Source organism: Nyctibius grandis, chromosome 19 (genome assembly GCF_013368605.1).
Source record: "Nyctibius grandis isolate bNycGra1 chromosome 19, bNycGra1.pri, whole genome shotgun sequence".
In the NCBI taxonomy this organism is placed as follows: domain Eukaryota; kingdom Metazoa; phylum Chordata; class Aves; order Nyctibiiformes; family Nyctibiidae; genus Nyctibius; species Nyctibius grandis.
In genome coordinates, this window is record NC_090676.1 from 1,874,115 (window position 1) to 1,885,693 (window position 11,579).

Sequence of the window (11,579 nt, forward strand, 5' to 3'; positions counted from 1 at the left end):
GGCTTACCTTGACTGGTACGTAGGCTCAACAGAACCAGAAGGCTGGGAGAGAAAGAGCAGAGAGCTCAGGGAAGAGCTTGTAAGGCCAAGGCTGGAGAGAGGGTGCAATGGGGAACCGGAGGGATGCTCCTCGGGTGCAGTTCTTGCTGGAGGGGTGAATCTGGGGGGCTTTGAGCAGCCAACAGCTGACTATCGAAAAGCGTGAGCAGTCGATCAGGAAAACAAAAGCTTTTGTAGTTGTTTTTGCAAAATATTTAATGCAAATAACAAACCTACCTGCCTGTCGCATCTGTTTCTCTTCCTACCAAACAGCTTGAGCCCAATTTTATGATACTTGAAACAAATGTGTTCGCCAATGGTAACGCACTGCCAGTACCATCAGGTTTGGTGGGTGGGGGATGTGTGTATGAACCAGAGATGTTTATGGTGTGGACAGTGGTGGGAGAAAGGAGGCTGTGTCTCTCTCCGTGTGTGCCTCATGCTCTTGGGTGCTGAATTTGTGTGATGATTAATGCCCAAAGAACAAACTTCACCCACCATCAGTGGCTGGGGTGCAAATTTAGCTAATTAGCCTTTGACATGTGGTGGGCTGGTGCCCATCATCCTAGGAGTGACGGCTGCATTTTTGAACCATTGCTTCCCAGTGTCTCCAGCATGCTCCGCATCCCCCCCAGCCTTCCTCCCTCTCCTCTCCAGCCTAGGCGCTTGTCCCTGCGTGAGAAAACACTTCACATCTTGCAAAATTAATTCTCTGCTCATGATGGCCTTGATTAAACAGATTGGCAAACTGTGCTAAAGGTGGCAGAACAGCTCTGACGTGCAGACGTCTTCACCTCCTGAAAGGGAAGGCAAAAAAGCCTGTGGGCTGTCGCTGTTGTGAAATGCAGGTGGCTATTTTCTGCAAAAGCAGCAAAAATTCTCTGTGTAGGAACAGTTTCTGTAAAGTTAACCTAGTTGAACCAGCTGTAATTATTGGTGCTTGAACTAGATTAGCTTGAAATAGATCAGGTTTGTTCATCCACAGCTGGATAGACTGTACCGATGCTCCAGGAGTTTGGAGGTAGATGTGCTATAGGTGTGTGGGGAAAGCCCGAGGTCCTGCCTCTGCCAACATAATATCTGTTCACCAAGCAGAGAACAAGCCTACTTGGGCCCCAGCTGTGGTTCTTTATAATATAAGCCTCTGAAAATTTGCAAACAAACTCCAACCATGCACAAAGCTCATTTTCAGACAAGTTCTGATTTTTTTTAATGGATATTCTAATTATTTACCTAATTCATCAAACAACTTTTGTATACTTTTGGTCTGAATCTTATTTTGTGGATATTCAATGGAAAGTGGAGTTGAGAAAAAAAGTATTTACACCATGAATGTGTTTTTGACTTGCGTGTTGATGCTCTGGACACTTGTAAATTCAGCATCTATTCATGGTGTGTCACTTGCTGCCTTCATGCCTGTGTTCTGGGCAGTCACCACCTGGAAGAAGGGCTGCATTTTTGTCTTGTTTTTTGGCTTTTGTTACATTGCTGTCTGCATAAAACCTTCAAGTAGAAGACTTGATCTGTTTTGCCAAGAAATAGGCTGGGAGAAGTCCTTTTGGGTCATGCAGATGAAATCTTGGTGGCCTTTCTTCTCAGCCTTGGTGCATAGACTCCAATGGATGTGGGGAAGACTTCTAATGGGGAAGAAATCTGGCCAGTCTCCTGCTCTTGAGATGACTGTCTGTCCTCCTCTCAACCCAGAGCTCCTAAGAGTAGAAGGTTAAGATACCCTGAGATGTTCTGGGAGGACAGATCTCTACATGGTTGAATTAGGATGGGGGTCAAATCATGTGGGACTGAGGGTGCAGTGTGAACATCCTGGGCTTTTTTCTGTGCAAGAGGACAGGGCTGAACCATGTGAAGATGCTGGATGGATGGAGGAGGAGAATTTCTGGAAGAGGTTTTTGTCCCAGATGCAAAACATGTCTTGGCTGTCAGTAGTTCAAGGTGGCATTCCTGATCCTTTTTACAGCAGTGATTCCAAACCACTAGGCTTTGAGTCAAAACAAGCACCGCAACAAGATAAATAGGTGAACATGCTGTATTTGCTGCACTGAATTAACATAAAATGAGTATGTGAAGGGCTAAGTGCCCTTATTGGGGTGGGAGCCAGCAGAGAGGAGCAGAGCTGAATTTGCAAACACTCTTTCCCATAGACTCCTGGGCTGTCTAGCCAGGCTCTCACGCTGATTTACTGCTGTCTTTCCTTCGCTTTTGAAAATCAATCCATTAACAATTAAAGTAATATCTCGTCTAGTATTTATTTCACAATGTCTCATTAATGGACTGACAAAAAAAACCCTTCAAGCTCTAGGACTGTTCTATTTCACAAGAAGGCTGTATCTCTGGGTCATATTTTCCCCTTGTTCCCTGGTAGAGCTGAGACGTGCTCTTATGGAAGCGTTCAAGAAAATTACCATGCATTACCATACCATACCGTTACATTTCTCGTAAAGAAGGTGCAACTTCTGTGCTCAGTATCTGCAAACTTCCATTAAAGCAGAACTGGAGCAGGAAGGGCTAGCCCTGGATGTGTCTGCTGGGCTCTGTGGTGGGCTGTCTGTGGGCTTTGGAGGAGGAGAAGCATTTGCAGACCATGAGGCTCTAGATCTCAGTGCTCAATCTGCCCCTGATCTGGGATCAAACTGGGGATGGACCCCAGTGACCCCTTTGCACCCTGTTTGGGGTGGGGGTGTGTGGCATACCTGGGGGGCTCTGCAGCTCTCAGGCATGGAGTCTATCAGGGTCAATGTCCCATGGCTGGATTGGGGAGGGCAAGGACCTGTGGGGTCTGCATGGATCACCCCACCCTGAAGTGATGAATTTGCCACTGCAGCTTCTCAAAAGAAATGTGCTACTCTCACTCTGATCCTCAGCGCAGGATGTTTTGCGTTACAAAAATGATCTTTAGCGAATGCCACTATAAGAATACTAAATAATAACAATTTTCTCCGCTGTCAGTTCTCAGTCCTCCTTGTATTTTTGCCAGTTTCTGGGTCAAATTCCCCATCCTGCTTCCCCTGCGCTAGCACAGCGCTCAGCTCGCACCGTTGCAGAGGAGGGAGGAATTCGCTTCCCGCAGCCGCGTCTCCCCGGTGCCCCCCCCCATCCTGCCCTCCTGGCTGGGAGCCCACCCCAGGTAGGCTGGGGGGTAGCTGGGGGCTACGGCAGGGCTTAGAGGGGGGCGAGGGCTGGGGCTGGACCCCCCCTCCCCGCTCCGGGGGTGGGACTGGGGGGCTGCCGGCAGGTCGGAGAGCCGGGGGGAGGACGCTGCCCTTGGGCTCGCAGGTGTGGGCTCGCTTTCCGTTTGGTGCCTTGGGTTATTTATTATTCCCCCCTCCTCTTTTCCTCCTTTCCCCCCTCCCCTCCTCCGCTTTTCTCTTACGCAGTGGGAGAAGCCAGGCAGCCGGGCTGGCTCTGCCCAGCCGCCCTCCATCCCTCCCTCTCCCCCATCCCTCCCTTTTCGTTAAAAACGGGGGCTCCGGGGTGCAGCCCCCCGCTCTGGCAGCATCCCTGAGCTGGCAGCATCCCCGCCCGGGAGGAGCAGCCCCTTCCCCACACACCCCACACCCCCCCCCGCCTCCGGAGCGGAGCCCCCGGCCGTGCCCGCAGCCCGGCTCGGTCCCCCCCAGCCCGGGGCGCCTGGATGCGGCCGCAGGGCAGGGACCTGCGCTAGAGGGGAGACCCGCAGGCAGGTAAGCGGACGGGGGGGCTTATTTTTAACTTTGGGCTTTTCCTGCCGTTTTACTGGGGCTGGATGGGAGGGGAGGGTGTGCGGCAGCGGCAGGGCGAGACCCCAGCCCCGGCGGGAGGCTGCGGGGGGCAGGTTGGGGGGCACAGAGCCGCTTGTGGGGGCTCCCCGAGCTGGCAGTGCTGGGAGAGGCAGGTGGGAGCATCCGAGGCTTGGGAGGGATGGGCTGTGCAGCCGCATGTCCCCTGTGCTGGCGGTGTGGAGACACGCGTGAGCTCCCCGCGAGCTCAGGGAGCACCGAGCTCTCCGGGTTACATCCCATCAAAACGCTCCTGGGGAGGTTTGAGGGGGGCTGTGGTGGCAATAAATCATCCTTTTCCCCCCCGCTGTTTCTCACACACATGCTTTGCTACGGCCCCGCGCTCCCCGATTGATCAGCGGATCTTAAAACTGTCTCTTTGGTGCCCCAGCTCCTTGGCACAGGCTGGTGCTTCCAGGATGGACCCGCTCTTCCCTGCCCATATTTTGGAAGACCCCGACCTGAGAAAGCTGCTGAACGACTCCTCCATGCTGAACCTGAGCTTTCTGCCCAGTAACTGGTTCAACAACAGCACAGGGGACAGCTTCTTGCCACTGAGCATCAAGATCACCATCGTGGTTGTCTACTCCATCGTGTGCATCGTGGGGCTGGTGGGCAACTGCTCCGTCATGTATGTGATCATCAGGTAGGACACGCAGGCAGCATGCCCCGGAGGCTCCGGGGGGGTCTGGGAGCGGGGCAGACCTTCCCCCTAAATCCCGGCTGTGGGTAACACAGACAGGCGCTGCCCTGGTGATTGTGATGTGCTTTAGAGGTAACGACGTGGCGTTCGTTTTATTGTTTTGGTTTTATTTGTTTTTCTCCCTTCCTAGGCTGTGAGGAAGGTTCCCACCAGTTTTCAGCTGCCCTCTGGTGCCTCCTAAAGTTTAACCCAGAGAATGGAACAGAGCGATCAAATCTGCACAAAAAATGTGGTTTATTTTGGTTTTTTTTGCAAACCACCAGGCAGGGAGCTGGATGTCCCTGGGGAGGGCAAAGCGCTGGGAGCATCCCAAGGCCAAGGTGTGCTGGATCTTTCATGGGACCTCTCCCTCCTGTGCTGTGTGCGGGGCCCCAGCTGCGGCTGCAGGTGCTGCTCCAGCTGGAAACTGGTGCTTTCCAGAGCTGAATCTAGTTGCAGGGAAAAGGGCCTGCTTGGAGGCTCAGTCTTACTTTTACAGGGGGAAAATCATGAAGTAGCTCTTCCAACCCTTTGGAAACTACAGACATGGATAAGATGTGGCAGGATGCTGCAGAGATGAGGGCAACTTCTCTTGCTCCTCACTCTGAAGTCTGGGGAGCAGGGGGACAGAGCATGGAGCATGCACCACTCCAGCAGCACTGTCCGGCCTCCCTGCACATTGCTGGCATTTTAAGTGCCCCTGTCTGGTTCTGCTGTGGTTCAAAGCCCCCCAGTTTCCTGCAGTCAGACACCTTGTTCCCCCCATAAGTACAAAATAAGTTAATGCAACCCTTAGGGCTGTGATTCTGTGTCGAACGCCAGCGATCCCCTTCTGATCTCTGTACCCTGTGTGGTAAGGAGTGAGCTTCCATTTTACACATGTGTTGGAGCAGATTCCTGGTGCAGGTGGATGCTGCCAGCACAGAAAAGACGGGGTGAATTTGTTTTGTCCTTTAACAGAGGATGAAAATATTTAGCAGGTATTGAGACACTGATGGGATGAAGTCTCGCTCCTGCCAGGAGTTCTGCTGCTTCCAAAGCATCTTTCCCTTCACACACACCCCCCTCAGCTGGGGGAGATGCTGCAAAATGAAGCCTTCAGTGTCACAGGCCGGTGAACGGAGCTAAATCTCTGCTACAAGGGCAAAGCGACGTGACTGTTCATCAGGCTGCCTGTCCGTGCTCTTCTGCTGAGGAGATCATGGCAGGGAGAAGGGATCGTGTTATGGGGGGTCTGGAGGCAGAGGGAGGGGGTTTGCAGTGCAGCAGTGCCACGTTTGGAGAGCTCTTGTTTCTGTTCGGTGTAGTAGCAACTGTTAGAGTAGGCACGGTGTGTGTAAGTGTGAGTAGTGAGACCCTGGGAGCAAGAAGTCCTTGTCCTACAGCAGTGCAGCTCCCTGGGAATGACAGCCAGCGTGCGTGCAGGGGAAGGGGGTCCATGCCCCACACATGAACCTTAGATGTGTGTAAGAAGAAGCCTTGGCAGAAATCTCCCTGTCTGCAAAGGTCTCGTGGGATGGGGACAGCAGGACCCTGCTGGCCCCTGCCCGGGGCTGTGAACAGTCTGTCACCAAGAATATGAATGTCCCAAACCAGCATCCTGGTCAGGGTGGATGTGTGCCATGGCTGTGTGGGGCCACGCTCTCAAAATGGTGGCTTCTGTTCTGCTCCTTTTTGGCTTTGATACCTTCCAGTTGGATAAACGGGACCCAAGAAAAGAAAGTGGGATTTTGCACGGGAATTTCCCCTGGAACTTAGCTGCTTTTTGTGTCCTCTGGCTTTACTGGTTCTAAACAACTGAAAACTGAAGACAGGTGCCACCCCCACCTCCCCAGCCCTTTGCCACTTCTGTTTCCCCTTTAACCAGTAAATCCCTATATATACAAAAGAGCTAATATAAGTTTTGATTATTTGGGTACTTCTGTTTGGGAATTCACCTCTGTTTTTCCCAAAAAAACTTCTGTGTGAGCCTGGAGGGGCCACTTGAATAACGTGTGCTGGGGGAGTTACAACTGGGCTAGAACACCTCTAGAAGAAGGTACCCAGGGAAATGACCCTTCTTGATTCAGTAGCTGCAACTTCTGATTATTTCTGTCCAGGATTTTTCTGTCCTTGCCATGTTTAAGGTCAGGAGCAGGTTTGGTGATAAACTGGACTCGGTATCTCAAACTCTTGACCCTGGTCATGTATGTAGATTCAGGCAGAGCTGCCAAATTAGCAGCCATGCAAGGAGGGTCCTGATGAGTTCTCAAGCACAGGTTTTCCCCCAGACTGGAGCATAGGTGCTCTGGGCTTTGTGCCTTAAATAGGATCTTTTTTCAGTAGGTTGAATGTTGGTTGCTGTTAAGTCAACACGGGGCTTTGGGACTCTTAATGATGTATCTCTTCTGTTAATGGAAAAAAGACTGGCAAACCCTCTGTGCTGCACCTCTACCATCTATAGGTATGGTGCACCCTACAAAAGCTGTTGTTTTTTTTTTCTTTCCATGCTTATATTTCACCAGGGATAACCAGACTTCAGCATGCTACACAACCTATAAGAAACCGGTGTATTATCTTCCAAAAAAAGAATGGTACAGTGAGGTAGACAGTGATTGTTTCCTGTTTAAGAGGGAGTTGGGAAATACAAAGACTCTAATATCAGCACTTGAGGAAACTGGAGGCATCAGGAAGGCTTGGTTGGTCTTTTTTTGTTCCTCTTGAATGAGTTTTTTGCAGCACCGAGGGAAAAGTTTAAAATATCCTGGTATTTCACACAAAAAAATACAAATTTGAAGCCTCCTCTGGGTTTTCCCCTCTGTAGAACCCAGCCTACATCTCTATTATATTTGGAGTGATTTAACATTTGGAATGATTAATTTATAGAGGCGGTCGCCATGTGACTGTCAATCCCCTTCTAGTGCTGAGCAGCACTAATTGGATAAGACTGAGAAGGGCTCTCATCAGGAACACGATTTCCTGGACAGTAAAGGGCCTATTGTGGAAACCAGCCTTGTCTGAGGCTTTGTTCTGCTGGCTCATTGTGGAGCTCCTTGCCAGGGAAGATAATGCCTCCCCTCCCTCCTTCTGCTGTTTGCTCTCTTCTGCATATATTTCCCGTACTGCTTTTTAATGAATGTGAAACAAGGAGTTGAACAGCACGATGCAGAGAGGATTTGGGAGGAGAGTGGGTGAAACTGGGCTGCTGAGGTCCCTCTTGTCTATCAACTAGATGCTGCAAGGCTGGATGCCCGAGGGCTTTGATTTTAGGAAGAAAAGAGAAGGGGAATGTGTGGTTCCTGCAATGGCCATGGGGTTGGATGGGCCATGGGGCTGGAGGTGATGCTGACCCATACAAAAGGGCAACCAAAGTGTTGCTGCACGGGGTGTGACAGTCCCCCAAGCCTCCACGGGTGTGCCAGGGGTAGCAATTAGGACATGAGCAATTCAGCAGAGGAGGATCTCGTGTGTGAACAGAGACGAGAGCATCTTGCTGCAGGACAGATGCTGGCGAATGCCCTCCTTAGACTGCAGCACCGTTCCTGGTGGCCACGCGCCTGCTTGGGGTTGCATGAGCATCCCTGCAAGCTCCCAGGTGAGCTGCAGAGGCTTTTGCAGCAACAGCCACCCAGCCTCTGCCCTCAGCACGGCAGCAACTGGGGCCGTGCAGTGTCCTCATCTGTGCTGGTCCCCAGAGAGCACCTTGAGGAGGACACCAGTGTCACCCAGACATGGCAGTGAGAATCAAAAGATGAGAAAATCATCTGTCTGAAGGTGTTGCTGGTGGCAGACTCCTTAACCCCTGCTAGTCCATCACTGTCCTGCCAGGTAATTAATAGGCTTTTACATGCCGCTGTTGTCGTCTGCTTTTGCTGTAGTGTCTGGCTTCATAGTCCAAAGTGATTTAAATTTGTCCTCCTTAAATTCTCTGTATTTTTTTTTTTCCTGGCCTGTTGAACCACTAAGAATAAACTGTCTTGCGCTGGGTAATTTCAGGATGAGGGGGCTCAGAAATGGTGATCAAAGCAGCAGGGCCATGGAGAGCACAGTGTGGGTGTACGGCTGGGGGGACACAGATCGTGATGGTATGTGTCACATCAAATATCGGCTGCACACATATTTCTGCTCTGCTTTCCTTCCCTGTGCCTGTCCGGGGAGGGTGGCAAAGGCTGTTGCTGATGCCAGGGCATGGGGTGGGGATGGAGGGTTGCTGCTCAAGGTGAACGGCACTGTCTGCATCTCAATTAGCTGGAGCTACGAATATCAAAGCCAAGAGGCAGAGGGCTCCTGGTGATGATGCTCACAGCTCCTCGGGGCTGGAGGCTTTGCTCTGGTCCCTCTGCCCCTGCTGTCTGCAGCCCCATCTCAGGTTGTAGGTTTGCCACAGGTCCTTAGCCCTGGGGCATCTGGAGCTGCTCACTGCCCTGCAGACTCACTGTAGATGGGTGGAAAGGAGGAAGTGATGCTAAAACAGGTTTGCAGCTCGCCCTGAGGCTCAGCCAGGGACAGAATTCCTCCTTGTGAAAAACAGGACCTCAAAGCCCAGGATGAGGAAGAGCTGCTTCCTATCCATCCCCTCCTCTCCCAAACTGTGGGTTCCTCTTGCTGCAGCACAGCTTTGTTCCAGGTAATCCTGCCTGAGATCCACTTAGCAAAAAGGAGGGGGAGGCTGAGTGCTGGGCTGATATCAAGATGTTTTTCCTCTTAGGCTTCAGCAGCCAGGAGAACAGAGCAAACCGATTACTTTAGTGACAAAGGTGGAGCTGGGTGAAGAGCTGAGAACTTCCAGAGCCACCCTGTGGGAGATGCTCCGTTAGGAAATTGCCTCTGTGACCCAGTGCAAGAAAGTGGCTCAGTGGGGAGCTAATGTCCTCTGTGGAGGCCACAAGCTTATCCGCATCGGAGCTGTACCATGGGGGGGACCTTAGGTGCCTCCTAAAGCCTGAGAGTTTAATTTGTCTCTTTTTGTGCAGATTAAGAAGGAGAACACTCTCAGTTCCCAGAGGAAAAGAAAAAGATGTTAATCCATAGACAAGCAATTAATTGATTTTTGTTTGTACTGAACATTCTGGAAATGTTTGGGAACATTGGTTGGTTGGGGTAATGGCTGTTGGCTCTCAGTGTGCAGAGAAAGTGGAGCTGGAAGTAATTAATCAGGTGTAAATTAATTTCCCCACCTTTCAAGAGCACAAAATCAGCCTTAAAATCCACTTGAAGTTGGGCTGAAGAAGGTAAGTGGTGGGCCAGCTGCCCCAGCATGTCCCTGCATCGGAGGGAGCGAGGAAAGGAGGCTCTGCCATCACCTCGAGGGAGGGGGTGAGGAAAGGGGCAGCAGGGAGAGACCTGTGCATTGGGGGAGAGCAGATTTAGCAGGGCCAGGCTGAGTAACTGTGCCTGGACTCTGAATTCTTGACGAATTCACTGATTGTGAAGGCACCATTTGTATTGCTGAGGAGCTGGGTTGAGCTGTGTGTTGATCAGCACGTGGGAGGTAGAAAGGAAAGGGTGGTGGTCAATCTCTTGCTACATAAGAGAAGTTACAGCATCTCCTTCCTGAAGTGGCAGAATGCTCTCTTCAGTAGACTTCATTGTCTTACCCATCACGGTCAGGTGGAGCTCTAACCATTGCTCATTCTGATGTTTCAGGTTCACCAAGATGAAGACAGCAACCAACATCTACATCTTTAACCTTGCTCTGGCTGATACCTTGTGTCTGATGACCTTACCCTTCCAGGGTACAGACACATTCCTGGGCTTCTGGCCCTTTGGCAATGTCCTCTGCAAGATTGCCATCTCTATAGACTACTACAACATGTTCACAAGCACCTTCACCCTGACGATGATGAGCGTGGACCGCTACATTGCTATCTGCCACCCTATCAAAGCACTAGACATCCGCACTCCCCACAAGGCCAAAGTGGTGAACGTCTGCATCTGGGCACTGGCTTCTGTCTTTGGCATCCCAGCGATGGTGATGGGATCTGCAGAGAATGAAAACAACGGTCAGTAAAAATGCATCCATGGGGTGGGAGGTATGGGTGGCCAGGAGAGCCTGTGGGCTTGGGAGCCATTGGAGAGGGGTACCAGTTCCATCAGTGTGGTGAGCTCTCTGCTGTAAAGCCATTTTAACTCTTTCCTCTTTGCCCTTGTATCTAAACTAAACTGAACGTGCAGATACTTTTCTTCTTGATACAGGTTTGCTGATCTTCGTTTTCTTTTTATTTTTTCACTTTCAGAAATTGATTGTCTAATTAAACTCCCTTCACCCGTGGATTACTGGGATCCAGTGTTTGGCATCTGTGTCTTTCTCTTCTCCTTTATGATCCCCGTGTTGATCATCACCATTTGCTACAGTCTCATGATCAGACGACTCAAGAATGTCCGTGTCCTCTCAGGCTCCAAGGAGAAGGACAGAAACCTGAGGCGCATCACCCGAATGGTCCTGGTGGTGGTGGCAGTCTTCATCATTTGCTGGACTCCCATCCAGATTTTCGTGCTGGTCCAGTGCTTGGGTGCCAAGGCAGAAAGCGAGCTTGAGCTGGCCATCTCCTGCTTCTGCACTGCACTGGGGTATGCCAACAGCAGTCTGAACCCCGTGCTCTATGCCTTCTTAGATGAGAACTTCAAGGCGTGCTTCAAGAAGTTCTGCTTCCCCACCGCCTTCAGGACCGAGCTCCAGATGTCCAACAGGATGTGCAGCATCGCCAAGGACGTGGCCTACGCCTGCAAGAACTCGGAGGGGACTAACAATCCGGCATGACTAGGCATGGAAATTCCCATGGTGGCTGTCGCCCAGCAGAGTCCAACCACCCCCACGTCAGAGCTAACTCAGATAACGGCTCTTTAGCAGGACCTCAAAACTGAGAGGTGAGAAAGCGAGGAAAACAATTTTGGGGGTTGGCAAAACCAGGTACTGCGAGAGCCTGCAGAAAAAGTGAGCCTGTTTTGATGCATTTTTAACTCCAGTGCACCCTGCACTGAGGAACGTGTTTGAAATCAGCCCTTTGATTCCTGCAGAACCCTGGGGGTTTGCAACGTTATTGAGAATTCCGGAATTAAGGGTTTAAAACGGGCATCGCTTCTGGGACTTACACTTCTGCTGCTGG

General features: G+C 51.1%; 1 protein-coding gene across 2 annotated transcripts; it reads left to right on the forward strand.

Moving 5' to 3' along the window:
* Positions 1 to 4,231: 4,231 nt before the first annotated feature.
* On the forward strand, positions 4,232 to 11,233 carry OPRL1 (opioid related nociceptin receptor 1). Of its 2 annotated transcripts, none has more exons than XM_068416183.1 (3): positions 4,232 to 4,458; positions 10,120 to 10,475; positions 10,710 to 11,233. In XM_068416183.1, the coding sequence occupies exons 1-3, from the start codon at positions 4,232 to 4,234 to the stop codon at positions 11,231 to 11,233; spliced, it is 1,107 nt and encodes a 368-aa protein (XP_068272284.1). The 2 variants fall into 2 exon arrangements, with proteins under 2 accessions (XP_068272284.1, XP_068272285.1); XM_068416184.1 differs by having other exon boundaries at positions 4,346 to 4,443.
* The last annotated feature ends 346 nt before the right edge of the window (positions 11,234 to 11,579 follow it).

Coding starts and splice junctions, on each gene's coding strand:
- OPRL1 (XM_068416183.1), top strand. CDS start 4,232: ATGGACCCGCTCTTCCCTGCCCATATTTTGGAAGACCCCGACCTGAGA. Junction 4,459..10,119: donor GTCATGTATGTGATCATCAG/GTAGGACACGCA, acceptor CTGATGTTTCAG/GTTCACCAAGATGAAGACAG. Junction 10,476..10,709: donor TGCAGAGAATGAAAACAACG/GTCAGTAAAAAT, acceptor TTTCACTTTCAG/AAATTGATTGTCTAATTAAA.